At 40.7% G+C, this 18002-nt stretch overlaps 1 protein-coding gene across 3 annotated transcripts in view; it reads right to left on the bottom strand.

Annotated features, from left to right (window-relative positions):
* CIITA (class II major histocompatibility complex transactivator) overlaps window positions 1-11068 on the bottom strand; it is a 28079-nt gene extending 17011 nt beyond the window's left edge. Inside the window, exons 1-8 of one of the 3 annotated variants that reach the window (XM_071571228.1) lie at window positions 10968-11068; window positions 10518-10694; window positions 7129-7253; window positions 4709-4842; window positions 3622-3750; window positions 3144-3194; window positions 1731-1814; window positions 1096-1155 (exon numbers count right to left, since the gene is read on the bottom strand). In XM_071571228.1, coding sequence (XP_071427329.1) covers window positions 1096-1155; window positions 1731-1814; window positions 3144-3194; window positions 3622-3750; window positions 4709-4829 — 445 coding nt within the window. In that variant the 5' untranslated portion in view covers window positions 4830-4842; window positions 7129-7253; window positions 10518-10694; window positions 10968-11068. Of the gene's footprint in view, window positions 1-1095; window positions 1156-1730; window positions 1815-3143; window positions 3195-3621; window positions 3751-4708; window positions 4843-7128; window positions 7254-10312; window positions 10398-10517; window positions 10762-10967 lie in introns of those variants that run through there. The other 2 variants (XM_071571227.1, XM_071571229.1) reach the window with 2 other exon arrangements.
* Window positions 11069-18002: the final 6934 nt, after the last annotated feature.

Genomic DNA, 18002 nt, shown 5'->3' with positions numbered 1-18002 from the left:
GATCATGACCACAATCACAATCACATGTGTGTTCTCTATGACTTCATCCTGTCTGTGCCATCTCCTTACCAGCTGCTGGCCTGAATTGTGCTGAGGTGCAGTGATCCAGGCACTCTCTGGATGATCTCTAGGTCACCCTCTGGTTTGGCTGCCCCTCCTGACATGTACATGGCCCAGAGGGTCTGGTGCAGTCAGAGTTGCCCTTAGGAGGCTTATGAGGTGTGCTGACATACAATGAGTCACATGTCAATCCAAAACACAGGGTACAATGTTCATCTAAAACTGGTTGCTCTCACGTGGGTGTTGGAAGAGCATTTTGGTGTTTTAGCTCTGTCTGGGACACCTATTTAGGCTACAGTTGGGTAAGAACATTAGCACCAGTTTACACCTAGGGAGCAAGTTCCAGCCTGACTGCTGGCCCAGGAATTGCCTTGTAGATGATCTAACAATGTGCAGACCCTGGAAATTTCCCTTTCTCCCTTTCTTACTTTGGTTTAAAGGATGTTCTACCATGGGCTGGGCCAAGAAATCATCTCTTCACAGTTATTATTTTCACTAGGATGCTTCACTGGAGTTTTGGAAGATGTCAAGCTTAGAACAAAGGATCAAACCCAGGAAACGGCAAGCTATGACCTGAGTCATACTACCCATCACAAATAAAAGGTGCATGTGATAAAAATTACAAAATTTGGCACTGAGACAGTTCTCCACTGTTCTGCTTTCTTCTCTCAGATAGATTTAGAAAAGTTCAACTGTGCTGATGTTAAGAAAGTAATTTTTCTATCACCTGTCAGGAACATGTGCTTTTGAAGCACAAGGATCTAACTGTTCCTAGGCTACCATGTGGTTGGTCCTAAGACACACAATATAATAGTTGCTGATAAGAGGACATGGATTTTTTTATCATAAATTAGTCAGAGGAGGATAAAAGTGTGATTTTTGCAGACGTGCAAATGCATGATGGTCAAGATCATCAAATCTATGACAGTGAACTTTCCTTATAAGGCAGAATTGCAGTACCTAACAGAGGATGAGGCTTTGGAACATGAGACAATATATGTTCAATAACCCTTTCCTTTTCAGTCAATGACTTACCAATTTTCCTGTATTTGGGTTCTGAAGCATCAGAGCAACTCTCTGAAGAACCTAAGAATGCTGAAAGAAAGAAAGGTGAGAGTAAGTGATAAAAATTGAACCAATTCAGTAATTTTAAAATTGACTCATGGAGATTTGTTTTAACCTTTTAAAGTAGAAGGGAGCGTTATCCATTTCAGTTCAGCTATTTCAGAACTTTACAGGTTCCAATGTATAAACATCATTGTGAAAAGTCTCTATTATTTCACTCTGACTGTGAAGTTTCAATTACGCTGCAGATTTTTTGTGCTGCTGAAAGATTTTCACAGTTGTCCTTGCTGTTAAACAGGGAATTGTTCAGCCAATACTTGCTGAGCTATAAACACACTGTTAAAACCATCACACAGATGATAAAAAGGTGAAAAAATGTAATATGCTTAATTCACAAATTCTGTGAATTGTAAATCCTGTGCTTGGAAGAGCTGTGTCAGTTCCTGCCCATGCCCCATGAGCAGGGGCACAGGAAGCACTTCTGGTCCCATGGGTGAAGAACTGCATGAGAAGTGCATTGAGGCTCTGCTAACACCAAGGGGTTGCAATGCAAGTTCAGAATTCAAACACTGCAGCCTTTCCAGTTCTCACTGTTCGTCACTTACTTCGTTTGTGTCCCTTCTGCTTCTTTATGTCAGGAAATTTCTCAGTGTTTTCAGCAGCTATTTCATCCAAATTAAAGTTTCCTGCTAAAAACATGAAATAAGGCCAAACATCAACCTTTGTCCTGCTAGAAAATTTACAGGAAGAAGTAAAAACTAGAGAAACACACTAACAGGAAGCAAAGATGAAATATGCTGCAAATAAAAGATAAAAACCAAAATGTGATAGAACATATATCCAGATCCTTATGATTTAGAAAGCCCACAGAGCTCTGAATGCAGATTTTGTCACCATGTGCTAGTTTCTCAACTGCAAACTATTAATCTACTGCCATAAATTCAGTGGCTAATAAAACAAAAATACTTCTCAATGCTCTAATGATGAGCAAAGAATAAAACATCACAGCTGTGCCACAGTGTGATCTCAGTGCAAGTGAAGTTATCAATTTATGTACAAAAGGGATTAGACCCTTTAAGAGACAGAGTGAAGGGTTCTAAAATGATTTTATAGTTTGTGTTGCAAGAACTGTGAAGTTATCCATACCATTCTTCTACTGGCAAATACTTATGTACTAATATTGTATCTTGTTTTGGTCTAGAACCAATATAAATATTGCCACTAGGTGCAACACCCCCCCAAATTCTCAACACACCAGGGAGCAGTACAAATCATTTGAAAAGTCATGTGAGCTTCCTGTAGCTAGAATTATTGTAGGGAAGGATTGACCTTTGGTAGATTATTCCAAATTATTTTTCTCAAATATAAAACAGGATGTACAGACATTCTGTGAACCTTCCTGATTCCATGGATTCATCAACAGCCACACATTAATATATGTATTCTGAAATAGTAAACAGCTGCATTTTTGCTGCTACCTAAACAATAATTTTGTGCCAGAAGCCAAGCAAGTATCTCTGGTGAAGCACTGAATGAAGGAATAATTTACTCTATGTATATTATAGCATCATTGCACTGATCTGGGTGAGAAGTAAAACTTTCCATGCTTCCTCAGGCAGCTCTGTACATCCAGGACAGAAATAACTGTGCATGAGCTGCATTTATACACATGTTAAGTCCCCTGGGAACTTATGTATGTCATTCCTGTTGTGCTCAGAGTAAACGTGATGCCACTTGAGGGCATTTACAGCACTGAGCAGTTAAGCTGTGAATATGTTATGGCCATGGGGATGTGATCAGCAACTTGGCCAGAGATAAATATGCCATTTTTGAGAAGAGCCTGAAAAAATGCAGAAAATCCTCAGTTTTCTGAGAAAATCCTGGGACATTGTTCCCAGGTGGAAAAAAGGAGACACCAGATGTATAGAAGCTTTACCAGTGTTCAAACTGTGGACATGAAGCATGTCTAAGTCAGAACACTGTCATGGGGAAATTAGTCTTTGCCACATAAATCTTACCAAAAATGTCTTCCACCTGCTGATCCTTGAGCACATATTCCACTAATCCAGCTAGCAACATAGAAAAGAAAAAAAGAGGAACACAGGAAAAATGCAGTAAATTTCACAGTAAAACTCCTGCAAGCTTACCCTCATTTACAGAAATCTGCAATTTAAGTAAAACCGAAGAGTTAAATTAAGTTTTTCTTGTAAATTGTTGTTCAGGAAATAAAGATCACAAGAAAGGAGAAGTTGAGACAGGAAGTATTAAGCAGAAGGAGGCATTAATAGGGAGATTTTCCCCAAACAACCACAAGAGTCTCTTCATCTGTCTCCCCACAATGCACAGGTTTAGGTACTCTGGTTAGATTTACCATGCACGAGGGACAGGCCACTTGAGTATATGCCACTGCTTCAGACTGAAAATAGATTTTGTAAGAAATAGCTATAGCAAGAGATTGTAAAAAAATTATTTAAAACCAAAACATTATTTTCATACCCATTTTAGCATAAGCATCTGTGGTGTTGGAACAGAGATTCAACCCATCTCCATTTTCACCATTTTCTGTTGTACACAGGAAATCCATATTATTTAACTGTTCATAGTTGTTGGCATCAACTTCAAGATCTAAAGAAAGATATGCATTGGCTCAATGAATACCTTAACCAAGGAGTAAAAATCCCAGATATCATGGCCTGCAGAACAGGCAGATTTGTAACTTCAGCATAAGGTTCTGGCTCTTTATTACAAGATGGCTAAGGAGGAACAGAACTGAACTCTCAGTAATTCATACTCACCTGCAAATCAGCACTTCTCTTTTGCTAAGCTGTGAGACCTCATCTCTCCTAGTAAATAATACACTTCCCAAATCCATTCTATGACACTAAAGCCCAGACTCATGAATACTATGAAACCTTCCTCTTCTTTGGGATATGGTAGTGCCATTGAAGTTCCCTGTTCAGAACAATGCTGTGTCCAGACACTGAACTACACCGCAAATTGCCTGTGAAGCTTCTAGTTGGCCAAGGCCAAAACCATGCCTGGGACCTGCTAACACCTTCCCTGCAGAGATGTTCAGCTTCCAATAACTGGTGCCAAATCCTGATGATGTTTGATTTACCTACAGCACCTCAGACATTGCTAAGGCTTGAAAGAATTCAAACAAGTGAAACATCTCTGACAGTACAAGAGTCAGTCCTTGATCCTTAATTCATCCTACTGTCAATCATTGAGCAAGTGAGGCCACGGGGTGAAGAAACACTCCTGCAGTTATTAACAATCAGAATTTGAGAGAGAAAAGCTCAGCCTGGGAGATAATCACAAAGAAGATTCCAGTACATCATGTTTTGTTAGACTGACTGAGCAGGGCAATGTAAATATGTACAGTTTAAAAACACAATAGTTTCTAGAAGAAGCCACTATTGTATATACAGACCCAGTTATCATATTGTAACACAAAGTGCCTGTAGAATTTAGCCCAGTCACCAGGATAAAGTGCCAATAGATGGCTTTGTGTCTGAGAGGAGATGGCAATAACTCACAGCATAAAGACTAAACCAATCAAGCACTTTTTAGTTTTACTAACCTGTAGTGAAGTCACCTTCTCCACATCCAGATGGATTGGGATCCATGAGAGCACACAGATGCAATGGGTCGATATCACTGTGCAGTAAATCAAGGTAGCTATTCTCAGGCACAATATCCATGGTTTGTCTCTTGCTGTCCAAAATCAAATTCAAAACTATTAGCTCTGACAAAGCCACAGCTTCTGCCAATTCAAACCACAACTCCTGCACTGTGACTTTCTGTTCGTAAGGCTGGGGTACTGGTATTGCTTGGACCTTCAATGAGTTATAACCCTGAGTTCCTTCTAATTACAGACCCAGACCCAGCTTGCAATGAGACTCCCCTATCTTTGACTCCAGTCAGAGCAGTGGGATTCTGCAGTCTGCCCACGCGGGCCAGAAGTGCCAAGTATTGAGTGAGTGGCAATTCCTGTATCTTATCAAGGTATAAAGGATGCAAGCACAGATCCAGCAGGTATTGGGGAAATTAGAAGATTGCAGTGAACATAATGGAAGAAGAATCCCATTCTTTACTCTTAGGACAATTTCACCTCAGGGGAAGCAGCTTCTGGCTGGGATGCTGCACCCAGTTCCTAAGCCCTGGATGTGGCACTAGGAGACATCCCCAAAGCACAAGAAGGAACAGTGAAAGAGAGAACACTTATTTTCTACAATTCTTTTACAAACAATATGGTTGGGTTTTGGTCACCTTGGAACTGATTTCTGGTAACATGGCATGCACTGACATTGTGGAATCTACTGCATTAGTTTTCTTTCTGCTGCAGAACTCATACACAAACCTGCTCCTGAGCTGAGAATGGTTACAGCCTTCCAAGCAGAGTGCCACACAATATCCAGGGAAATCTGACTGACTTAAGGTGCTTCCTGCTCCAGTCACCCATTACATGAGAACTGCCTGGACTGCTGCAGCTACATTTATTGATAAATCTTATTTTAAACTCCGTATCATTTTAAATCCCTTCTATTTACTTCCAGTTACTGCAGCAGACTCTGGAATAACTTCAAACATTCCTCCTGGATATTCTACAGGTGTAGAATAACATGTTGGTTATTCATCATCTTTATCAGACTATTTCAAATCCAAATATTGGCTCTGCAGTGTTTACATATCCCTGAAATAAATGCCAGCTGGGCTGGCCATCTCAGTGATGGACTCCACCGCAATACTGAGCTGCCAGCATTAAATGAACGACCAGCAAAATTTCCAGACCCTCTTAAAATAGGTGTCCACACACCACAACTATGAAAAGTTTCAGCCTGGCATCAAGCATCATATTTTGCAATGAAGAATATCTAATAAATGGCTCTCAGATATTCTGCCCTTAGCAGAATTCCACTGCTGTCCCTGGTTTCACCTGTCTCCTTTCCTGAGGGGTGCAAACATGGAGCAACTGCTGTACCATGAAACCCTTCTGCAACATGAAAAAATCCAGCCAACACTGCAGCTGTGATGAAAGAAGGCAGAGCAGACCTAATCACCCACTGCCACATGCTGTTTTTTTGTAAACTAATCCTCATTCTTCTTATCCCTCTATGGTGTTGTCCCTCTGAACAGCCTGGAAATTAATATTTCTGCATTCTGCTGCAAAACCCACCAGAATCTAGAACCAAGACTTTGAAAAGTGGGTGAACACAGTGAGGTTCAATGAGTAGGAGTACTCTGCACTGAGGGAGTTCTCCTTTTGCATGTTTTGTGGTCTCACTACATTACCAAGATAACAAAAATTTGGTATTATTGCTTGGCATGCTATAAATGGAAAGCAGAGGTTGAGAAACCTGCATGAGAACCAAGGATGAGGTTATAAAAATGCCAGATTGAATTTTCAGTTTTTTTGCAGCACTTTGCTTTGCCCTTTCCTTTTATTGAATTACCATAAAACCTAAACAGGGACTTTCAGAATGCCAGGTTGCTGGACTGTGTGAATAAACCCCTCGAAGAATTAGCTCTGAGTCTAGAAAGTAGAGTCAAGAAGAAATTGGGCAGAAGGGATAAGGGGAATGCAAGACTGATAAATGTATCACTCCAAGTTCAGTGATCAGCAAACTGCTTGATTACAGCAGACAAAGAAAAGGGCACATCCTATGGAAAGAGACTAAGTAGGCCTATTTAATCCTCATGGAAATACTAAGGTTTAATTAAGTTATACTCACAGAAGGTTTTCTTAATTTCAACTTTCTTTCAACAGCATTTCTCAGTGGATAAATACATGAGTAAAGCTAAATGTTTTCAGCTAAAACAGCCAAGAAGTCAGGAAGCAATGAAGGGTAAGCCTTGCCACTGGCAAGTCTGGTTAGAGGTGAAAATTAGAACACATAAGATGCTATAACCCAGGTACACAGGATTGAGAGAGACTTATCCTTCCACCTTAACAAGAATCAATACTGACACTTTTTCAAGAATGAAAACTTAGTGGCTCACCTTTTTTGTTTTCCTTCACCAGTCTGAGTGGCCCTCAGCTTAGTTTAGTATTTTTTTCTTCTTTTTTTTTTGTTTGTTTTGTTTTGTTTTTGTTTTGACAGGATTTGGGATGCTGGGATGTCTTTCTGTAAGTGAACCAACAAATTTTTAATAGCAGTTGTACTTTGCCACATTAAATTCATGGTCCCACCATGCAAAGCACTCTGTCCAAGGGCATATGAGTAAAGGAGAAAGTTTTTGACAGATGGAAATTTCTACACTGAGAGAGCCAGAGGGAAGGAGAATTACACCTCAGGGACAGCCAGTGTGGCACTGCATTTTGTAACTGAGCACTCAAAACGAAACCAGACCTTTACCAAGCTTGTTTACAGCAGTAACTCCTTCCCCAGAGCTTCCCCTTTTTCCTCACAGCATCCCAGCAGTTCCCTGCTATGAAGGCCAAGGATTAATAACCTCTGTACTGCTCAGCACTTCCTCTGTTGTTTCATACAGGATTTTAACTTACTTTACTGATATTACATTCCCTTTAGGATCCCATGGAACCCAGAGTAGCCAAAGTGGGTGTTCAGGAAAGTTTCATGCTGGAGGACTAAAAAATGTAAGGATTTCTGTGCTAGGGCTGTGAGCCAGCCCTGAGCAGGGGGAGAACAGGGCCTGCAGGGCCCTGCAAGGCTGAAGTGCCCAGAGCCTCCTGTGAGGCTTCCACGCTCAAAGGGCACGTGCTGGGTGGGGGCAGACAGGAGGTGCTCCCAAATGTATTTCCACGCCATTCAGAAAGTTCAACCTTTTGTGGTTTGGACACTGGTTAAGGCAAATATTTTTCTGTAAATCTTTAAATAACACTTCCTTTCTCCAGTGGACACGCTCCAGCTGCATGGCCGCGTTTGGCAGAGCTGTGTCCCCTTCGTGTCACCTCTGCAGTGACTCAGGACACCTGAGACAGCCAGGCTGCTTCTCAGCATGCTTTGGGTTCAGCTCTGTGTTCTGCATATTTGGCATGACCACATGGGTCACTTTTAAGGCTTTTTTTCAGTGCTCTTTTGGAGTCCAAGTGATATCATATGAATTAAAAATGCTGGAAGAGTAGTAAAAGAAATAGAGAACATCACTGTACCAGGATGAAGAATCCACTACATGAAGGGGTGGGTGTTCACTTAAATCACATGTAAGCCTTAAGAGTTAGAAGGGGCACTTAAGATTTCTAAAGATAAGGGACATTGTTGTGATTTATCATCTTGCCCCAATAATTTCATTTAACCATGTCCTATATGTGAAATTATCAAGTTAAGACTCCAGGCAATGGGGTCTGCTACTAACTAAATCAAATGATTTTCAGAGAACAAAGAAGAATTAAAAAGGCAAAAATGTAATATCTGCTCCAATAATAAGGTGAAGGAGGGGAGCTTTGAGGTTTGTTAGGGGTTTTCCTTCCCAAACCTCTGCTGACATATGACCTGATAGGTAATGAAATAATCTCCCACATGACTATAGAGGTTAAGAAAATGGAAAGTTGTAAAGTCAGAAGAAAACAGAAGAAAACCCCCTGCAATTTAATTTTTGTACCAGTTTAGGAAGCTGAGGATAATTCATAGAAAAGAATAGTAGTGCCATGCAAATCACACAGTTTTTAACCAGAGGATGACATAACATCCAAATCTGTCATAACATTCCAAGTCTTAGATTACAGTAAAATTATAGAGTGGAACTGTTGTGAAGATAGAGGGTTGAAAAATTAAACACAAAAGTTGCTGCAAAAATGGTGTTTTCCTACAACACTCCAGACCCATTGGGTGCTACACATGAATCTGGGTGAAGCAAGCTGACAAAAAGCAGGTTCTATCAGATTGTACATAAGGAGTCCAGTGAAACAGTGGTACTTTAAGTTAAAAGTACTTTGATTGAAAAGCTCACAATTGTTGGCCACAACTTTAGAAAGTTTTCTCTCTTCTTCTGCGCCCCTCAAAGGTTGTGTCCTGGTCCACAATACACTCACCAAAGGGCAGGGGTGTTCCCTGCCTTTTGGCCCGGGCAGTGTTTTGGGACAAGGTTCTCTGGGAGACGGGCAAGCCAGCAGGGAGGAAGGGGGAAATCCCCTGAATGTTACAATCACCCACCTCCCTTTCCTCTCCCCAGCTACACCCCTAACAATTCTCTGCTCCACACAGATTGCTTTTCCAGAAATGGCCTGACTATTCACAAATTGAAAGTAATGGAGCACAACTTATTTTTACCTTTGAAGGTTTTAGTTTCTATTTCAGATCTATGAAAAGCTTATACAACTGAAAGGCAGTTTAATTTTCCTATTTTATTATCCAGCTTAACAAGAGATAATACTTCTGTTGAAAGACTTCATATTTCCAGTGGAATGGTGTTAATTTTCACAGACTTTATAGTCTAAAATAAAAGAACAACAGAGATGATGCTGAAAAACAAAGCTGACCTATATCCTGCCATATTCCCCTTTGTTTCCCTTAGAGATGAGTTTAAAGAAGTTAGAAAAAGCATAAATATCAAGAAAAAAAAGCAGCTCTTGCCTTTTAATGAACTTAGCTGTACAGTGATTAACACAACAGATGAATGTTACGCATCTGGTGCTGGAGACAGACAAGTTCAGGCAGACCAATAACAAACTGTCCTGAAGGTGTCAGAGTTGTGATTTAGAGCAGCATTTGCCTTTTCGCACCCAGTATCGCCTCCTGTGCCACAGCTGTGCTCCGGTCTCCCCTCCCAGCACTGAGATGAAGCAAAGCATCACAGCAGACACCTTGCCTACTTTTTAACTCAGTGACTTTCTTCAAGACAGAATTTCAGTCCATGTAAATGGGAAAGTAAAGTTCTAGGCTGTTCTGCCAGATTCCTGAGGAAGATGGAAATAAGCCAGTTTCTTTGAGTGTTTTTCAGTTTCACTTTCTATAGGCACAACGTTTGTACACAAAACAAGGGCATTCTTAAAGTTTGAAGCAAACAACAGCAACCTCTTGAGCAAGTAACAGTGCTGGCCACAAAACAAATTCATAAAAAAACTATCCGCAATTTCACCTGCATTCAGACATCATCCTGCTAATATTTGAATCAACACAATTCCAGATACTGACACACTGCATTTACTAATACCTACAAAAGGTAAGATAAGATGAATTTACCATGAAAAAAACATGCATTCAAAGGCTGAGATAAAACTGACCTTAGGAAACTGGGCAGTTCCCGCTCTTCCCCTCTGGATTCGGTACCAAAAAATGAGGAGAGCTGCCAGTCCTGCCCAGGACTAACAGAAAGTGACAGCAAAAAGAAGGAAACAAGCAAACCAGAGCACTCTGAGGGGGAATTCCAAAGAGGAAAATTAAGAGGAACCTCCCTTATAGCAACCCCAGCACAACAAGCACTATTACCTTTACTGGTCACTTGTCACTGCTGAGAAGACTGCTCTTGTCACTAGTTAGGAACAGGTCAAATTATTTGGATGGGATTCATAGTAGGATGAGAGCCGACAGCAACAATTTCCAGTGCTCCCCAAAATTCTTCCCCTCTCCTTTTTCATTCCAGTTGAGATCTGTCCCAAAGGCATGCTGTTAAACAGTCCATCAGTGAGAATAAAGTGAGCAGCATGTGGACCTTGCAGCTCTGCTTGGTGTAACAGAAGTGAAAGTAGGTCTTTCACATGTTCACAGACTCTACCAATACAAAATTACTTTCGTATCGTCTCTTGCCATTGGTCTAAAAGTACAAGTAGGATGTTCTATGGAACAGGAGCTCATAAAGCCTTTCTGGCTTGCCCGTGGCATTCACAATTTGCTTGTACAGCCTCCAACAGAACGTTTATTCATCCAATCGTCACTTACCTTGCCAGTGTCTACCTGGTGTAAGACAAACAAACTGTGAAAACCAAGTTAATTCATGAGCATTCCCATCATGATGCCTGTGGCTGCCTCTGTGTGGCTCTGGAAGCTTATTTGCTCGCTTTTCTCTTTTTCAGACCGACACAAATTAGAAATCAATTATGAAAGGACTGCATTCTAATGTGAGGAAATACTTTTTGTACTATTATTTCATTGGCTATAGCTTTAAAGAAAAGTTCCACCGGAGTCTGAAGGGAAAAGGTGGGTAGTAGGATTTGACAAACACAATGACATCCAGGATTTCCTGCTTCAGTAAGGCAAGATTTGATCAGCTGCTTGAAAACAAATGGCTTCTGCACAAGGCAGCATCTCCTATGAGCAAGGCAGCTGTGCGAGCCTTTTCACTTTGCAGAGGAGATCCACCTCCAGCAGCTTCCATGGGAATATGCTCACTGAAAAAGGGCAAAAAGCTGTTTCCTTCCTGGGAGCGACTGATCTGTTCCCAGTGTTTACAGACATGGGACCCAACCTGTGGTGCAGAACCCAGGCTATGCTGGAATTCCTCTATGCACAGCAGAAGAAAACCAACATCTCAGAATACCAGCATTCAGAGCAAAAAATAATGAAAGGCTGCACAGATACACAACTCTGCACTTTGGTGCTCTGTTTTGACTGGAGAAAATAAAACAATCACTGTCTGAGAAATACATACAAAATTTAAGAGGGTTATTTGTTAGCCCCAGGGCAGTCCCATGGTGTAATGAAGAGCACTCCAGACTCTGAATCCCAAGGACCTGAGTTCGAGTCTCAGTGGGGACCATCCCCTGGCAGTTCAAGCCTCCCTGCCATCTGATCCTGTCAGATCTTGATGCTCAGCAGGGTCAGCCCCGGTCAGTACCGGGTGCTGTGACAGTCCCGAGGACTTCACTGTCACTGTCCAAGCTCGCTCGGCCGTGGCAGATGGACCTTAGGACTGAAACGGGTGGGGCCAGTTCTGCACACGCTGTGCCTCACCTAAAAATCCAGTGCACAGGCTGGAATGGCCACCCACGTGGGGAGAGCCCTGCCCAAATCTTCATTCGTGAAGTCTGGCCATACATTCATTAGCCCCATTCTAGTGTGCAGCACAACCCCTGAAGTGATAAGCTCCTTCACCAGCCCTGCAGACAGATTCTTTACCAGCTTCTGAGGCTGAGATCCCATAGGCAATCCCTAAACTTCAAGAGCTAAATGTTGGGGAACAAGTGTTCATCTGCTTACTGTGACTCCAGTTCATGACTGCAGTAAAGACTGCTTGTCCACGTTTTGTACAACACTCATAAGCTGCTTGGAAACAGCAGCAAGGAATAGCTGGAGCAAATCATAGTTCACCTAGTGCAGTAGTCTATACAAGTGGTCTTTGAGACACAGGGAAAAGCAGACTGGAAAAAAAGGTGTGAGATGAAACAAAGACAAAATAATATGGCTTAAAATTTAACTATATTGTTGGTAGCTTTTGAATTTGCTGAGACTTTGCAAAAAGTAATGTAATTTAACTGTTTGCAAGTAGGGTCAGCCCAAGTGATGGGCAGTTAAGATAAAAAGAGAACTAGAGCTGGCTTGACTAAGATAAGGGAACTTGCTTGAATGGAGAGGCAGCTCCAAGCACATGAGAAGGGCTTTCTAACACAGAGGGGGCGGGGGAAGCAGAACCCGGACAGAGGGTGGGCTGAAGAATAGTAAGCAACATAAGACATAAACCACAAAATGTATAATTCCATGACATAAATGTACAGACTGCCTGTAATAGATAATGTTTAGGGCTAACTACTTAAAAAGGGCTGAATTTTGTATACCCAGCGGACACATCCTTGGGGGTATGGCCCCCTGCATGGCCCCAGCCGTGGCCAGGCTGTAATAAAATTGTGCTTTACTATCAATATCTAGATTTTCTTTAAATCAGAGACTGCTGAGAACTGCCTAAGCTTTTCAGGTGACCATCAGCCTCTTTGCTTCAATGTTTGCTGAGAAACTGCCCCACTGCAAAAGTGGAAGACACAACATATTCAGTAGTACTGGAAGCACTGCTAAACAGATGTCAATAATGCACTTTAAAAGAGAGATAAAGCTGGGACTATTTTGTCCAGAAACTGTAAATACCTGTAGATAATGAGAAGCCCACTTATCTCAATCTGTTCCTGTCCCAAGTTTTATTTCCAAAGCTTCTTTAGAGTGAAGCAATATTGAATGTAAGGCTGAAAAATGAACAAGTTTCAACAAGAAAGAAAATAATTGCCTTCAAAGGAGGCTAAAGTCTTTAACACAATTTGAGTCATTTCCTGGTGAACTAACGTCTTTGAAAGCACATTTTTAAAGCCCACCTCTACTACCAAATCTAGAAAATGGTGACAATAGTTGAGCATGTGACAGGTGAAGGCTTATGGTTTAGATCTTCAAGATATTTGGATGAAGATTTTAAGTTCTACATTACAATAATGGGAAGGAGCAGACATCTTTTCAAGCACATCAGAGATTTTATTAGAAGTAGAAGCAGACTGTATATACAGCCAGCATAAGTGATACTAGGCCATTTCCTATGGTATTCTACTTTTAAAGTATGAATTCTTGGCATTAATTTGAATGTGTGTCATAATAAAGCTAAAATCTTCCAGGTCAGTATTTTGCTCTCTCATGAACTGTCTTAATTTGTATCCTCAGCACTTCCTCTTGTGTTTTCATCCACGTCTTTGAGTCTTGCTCCGTCAGCTTTCTGGGAATGCCTGTCCAAAGTTCTGTGAGATTCTGAATATTTGAGGTCATAATCTGCCTTTGTACCTACTAGACTGGAAATTCTGAACCTTTTGAGTTCCTAACCTCACTTGAGAAAATTGTCTTCTGAGGAAGTTGCAGGTATGACCAGCAGGAATTTTTGCAGCTATGACATCCTTGCAATCAAAAAGGCAGACCTTTTATGTCCAAAACATCCTTCATAACAGCACAGCTTTGCTTTCCTAGACAAAGTTGGTTTCATAATATGCATAAGAAGGTTTCCATTGAGAGTTGCAAAGCTTGGTGGAATTCCTGAGGAAATCCCATGTGAATGTGCATGCACTATGGAAAGCACAACACTGGTCACCAAAGTCTTCATCCTGAGGTTTACCCCCAGCGAATTCCTGCAGTTCTGCTTTGCAAAGTGTAACAAAGTTGAGGCATGGGCTGGTCCTTAGATGTCCACTGAGGGCAGTGTTATCTACTGCTGATGGACATTGCCACAGAGTCCATATACATTTCCATACAGTATTATGAACAAGGAACTGAAAACTCATGTTGACCGAGCTGTTGGCTCAGTCAGTTGGTGTCTTTGGCCTCTCTGGCCATAAATTAGTTTCCCTACCAGAATTTTTGTTCAGGATTCCTTCTATCCAGCCTTAATAGCTTTGAGGCACTGCTGGTTGAGCAATTTTTCATAAAATAGAGTCTATTTAACCAATTTCCTATATTCTGATTATAATGTCTCAAACCTGTAGAATATACAGGCATGAGCAGTTCATTGCTTTGCTTTACTGCTCAACTTCCCTGCCTGTTCTATGGATTCTCTCTAACCAACACACAGCCTTGGTGGGTAGGGGTGATGTTTCATAGCAGCTGGATCTCTTTTAAGGATTGTCATGGTACTGTTCTTCTCAAGGCCCAAAAGAAAAGACATGCCTTAGCAATGGAAAGTGCCAAGCAATAGCAATATAAGGAGCAATAAATAGTAAAAATGTGTGGCCTGACTTAGTTCTCTTTTTCACAAGCATTGTTTGTGCTATGATACATTTTAAAGAGGAAAGTGAGTTAAAAAGGAGAAGTTGTGCTTTTGATTTCTCTGTATTGAGGGGAAGTATCACTTCTAAGTAAATACGATGCTGCTTGATGTCTACAGCTAATTTTGGAATCCAAATAATATTAGTTAAATGTCAGCAATTAACTTCACTGCTTTTCCTAGGGGCAGTGAGGCAGCTGAAAGTGAACCAGTGTAGGCCAGTTATGTCCTTCAGTACATGGCATCATGGGCTTTAGTGGACTTATCTGGTGTCAAGATAGCAAGAAGTTTTTTTATTTCTACAAATTTAAAACCAAAAGCAGAAATAGAAATCACACTTAATTATTGTAAATTAGGACTGTAGCAGCAAAAGAGTTTTCAAAGCTTAAACAACTCTAGTCCCCTCTCCCTTATTTTGGCCTTAGCTACAAGATAATCAGTTTTGAACTCAAAGGCAGGGTACTTCTAGGACATTATTGCTTGTTATGTTTGCCTATAGCCCAGCAAAAGCCAGGCACAGCTGCACAGAAACCAGAAACCAGGCTTCCTCCCAAATCATAGTCTTGCAGATCTTGTTGGAAAATACATCAGGAATCCTTAAAACATGTGGGAAGAGTAAAACAGCAGCCAAGTTGAAATCTGTGTATCTTAACACCTGTGCAAAAGCCATCCCACTTATCTGTCTCCAGTCTAGACACAAGAGAAGAAGCAATATGGTATTTGGGTTGAAAAGTCCATAATTTCCTGTTCATGGTGAACATCACCAGGGCACGTTGCAGGGGGAAAATGCTTAAGGTGTGAAACGCTTGTAGAAAATCTGCATTTCTCATGCTTAAGTGGCAATTGTGATGATGTATCCCAAGCTATTTGCTCACTCCCTCCTCTGCTTCTGGAGGGAACTGTCCTATGGAGGGAAATTCTTTCTCTACAAGAAGTCTACCATTCTCACATTAGGATATCCCCTCACAGCCAGCCTGGAGCTCTGAGCAAGGCTTTCGTTATCTGGATTTGCAGAGCTAAGGTGCAGCAGCAAAATGAGTTGCAGAAACTGGCTGAGGATTACAGTTTAAACTGAGTCTCTTCTTTTAATACACGGCTTCTCATGTGGTCTCAACCCATCAAGAAGGAGACTTAGTGAGGACAGCTGCTGCCTAGAGGGGTCTTGAGAGTGACTGAAGATGCTGAGAAAGTTTTCTGAAAACCTCCCTGGCCAAATAATGGAGACAGTACCTTGGGGGTTTTGTTTTTGGTTTTGTTTTGTTTTTTTAATTTGTTGAACCCATTCAAGAGCACACTGATTGCAGAAGAAGCTGAAACTTCTCTTTTCCCCAAGCTGTGGTAAACTCATTCAGATTTGTTGTGACAGCAAACCAGTTCCCAACTTTCTGCAAAGGAAGCCCCTAGCTGCCTTCAGCTTTTCTTCTGCTCCACAAGATGGCACAGTAAAAGTGAAGGCATGTTATTCAGTATAGTTTTACACTGATAAAACTAAGAGAAACAGTCTTTTCCAAGTAACATTCCAGAAGCAATATAACCCTGAATGAATTGGACCTTATTCCTACTCATACTTCAACAAAACTAATCTTTCTTCTGTTTTGAATCAATTAGGCAGCAACTTTAAAAGGCAAATTTAGAATGAGATAATACACATGGAAGATCCAAGGGATTTATTTTTCCAGAAAAAAAAATCAATTAATCTGCTCTTCCCAGTTTCCATTTATATGGTTACAGCAAAACTTGTTATCTACCTGCACTGCAAGTTAAATTTTTCTATTGAATAATGAGAGAACTTCTTTTTCCAATGTTTCCCATTCACTTTCTGATACTGACCATAAACACAAGTGTTTGGAAGAAGCACCAAATTCTTGTTATTCTACAAAGGTATTTCGGACCTTCACCAGAATTTGCAGTAGTGTACTTAATTTTTTATAAGATTTAGCAAGTTCCTCTCAGTGCATTGTTTCTTACTAGGTGGAATTGCTGCTTCACTTTCAAATGTATCTGACAATGAAAGGAAATCAAGGCAATTTTCAATGTAGTAAAATCCAGTAACAAATAAATAGAAAAATATTTAGATTATATTTGAATACTTATCCCATACTCAAGCTTGTTTAGGCAGCCATGTAGCAGGTTGGAGTTTAAAGATCCCACCTGTAAGCCCCAAGGCAGGCCTAGAAATTTTGCTCCATATATATCTCAAAGCTGTAGATTCTGCTAACCTAAACACTGTGGTCCCCCTCTGTTGTTTAAACCTCTGTGTTTTAAGTCTCAAACCAGGAAGATAATGAACCAACAGGAAGTATATTTCTGGTAAATTAACTTTTTTTTTTCTTTTTTGCATTGTTAAAGATTTACTTTTGTTTATTGCATTTTGAGAATGTATTGTGGCATGCACAGTGCAAAGTACATGGCTGGGGAGCAGATGAGGAGGAAAGAGAGCTGAATGTAATGCAAGAGCAGCTACAAAGAGATCTACCCTTCCAGGGTACCTACTAAATATCCATTTTTATAGCTGGACAATGATAAAACTTGTTCTTTGCACCCTTTGCAGAGCCAGAAATGCAAAGTAGATTACAGAGACTGCAATAAGGGCAGTTTTTCTCAACTGGCATACCAGCCATTGATAGTCTGAGGAGTCTATGTTGATGGCACAGGTTGACAACTCATGTAGGAAAATCTCATGTCTTTCAATCATATATAGGAGGAAGACTCTCCATTTTAAATTCCAGATGTCTATAAGCAACAAAGTTGCACTGTCTACATGAAAATGCTGCAGATTTAAATAGGGGAAGTACTTACTGACTTTGAGGCTGAATTCAAGACTTGAGGTTTGTGGTGGACAGCACGGGAGATAAAAATGCAGACCTCTTATGATTCTGAGGCATTAAACTCACTTTTTAATCTGACCCACCAGAGGATTTTTGTATATGTTGGAGAAGAGTGGTAGCTCTGGGACAATTCTAACATTGTCCATCCTTGTAACACAACAGAATCCCAGCTTAAATTATAGCATTCAGAATTACTTTTACAAAACCATCTGACTTTAAAGGGAGAGTAAAAGAATACTTAGTAGAATATTGGTGTAGTTTTGTAAAACTGATGGAAGGGCCTTGGGCTGCCATGTAGTGAGGGGTATAATTTTTTTCTTTTTAAAACACCGTATCGGATGTTATATCTCCAGGTGATGTCCAGGTGTCAGACAGATAAATTACTTGTTGGTAGAATTGTTTTATTAGGGCTTAGGACTTGATAAA

Source organism: Pithys albifrons, chromosome 16, assembly GCF_047495875.1.
Source record: "Pithys albifrons albifrons isolate INPA30051 chromosome 16, PitAlb_v1, whole genome shotgun sequence".
NCBI classification, from domain to species: Eukaryota; Metazoa; Chordata; class Aves; order Passeriformes; family Thamnophilidae; genus Pithys; species Pithys albifrons.
The sequence above is the reverse complement of the archived record's forward strand: the minus strand, read 5'-3'. Positions and strand labels throughout refer to the sequence as shown.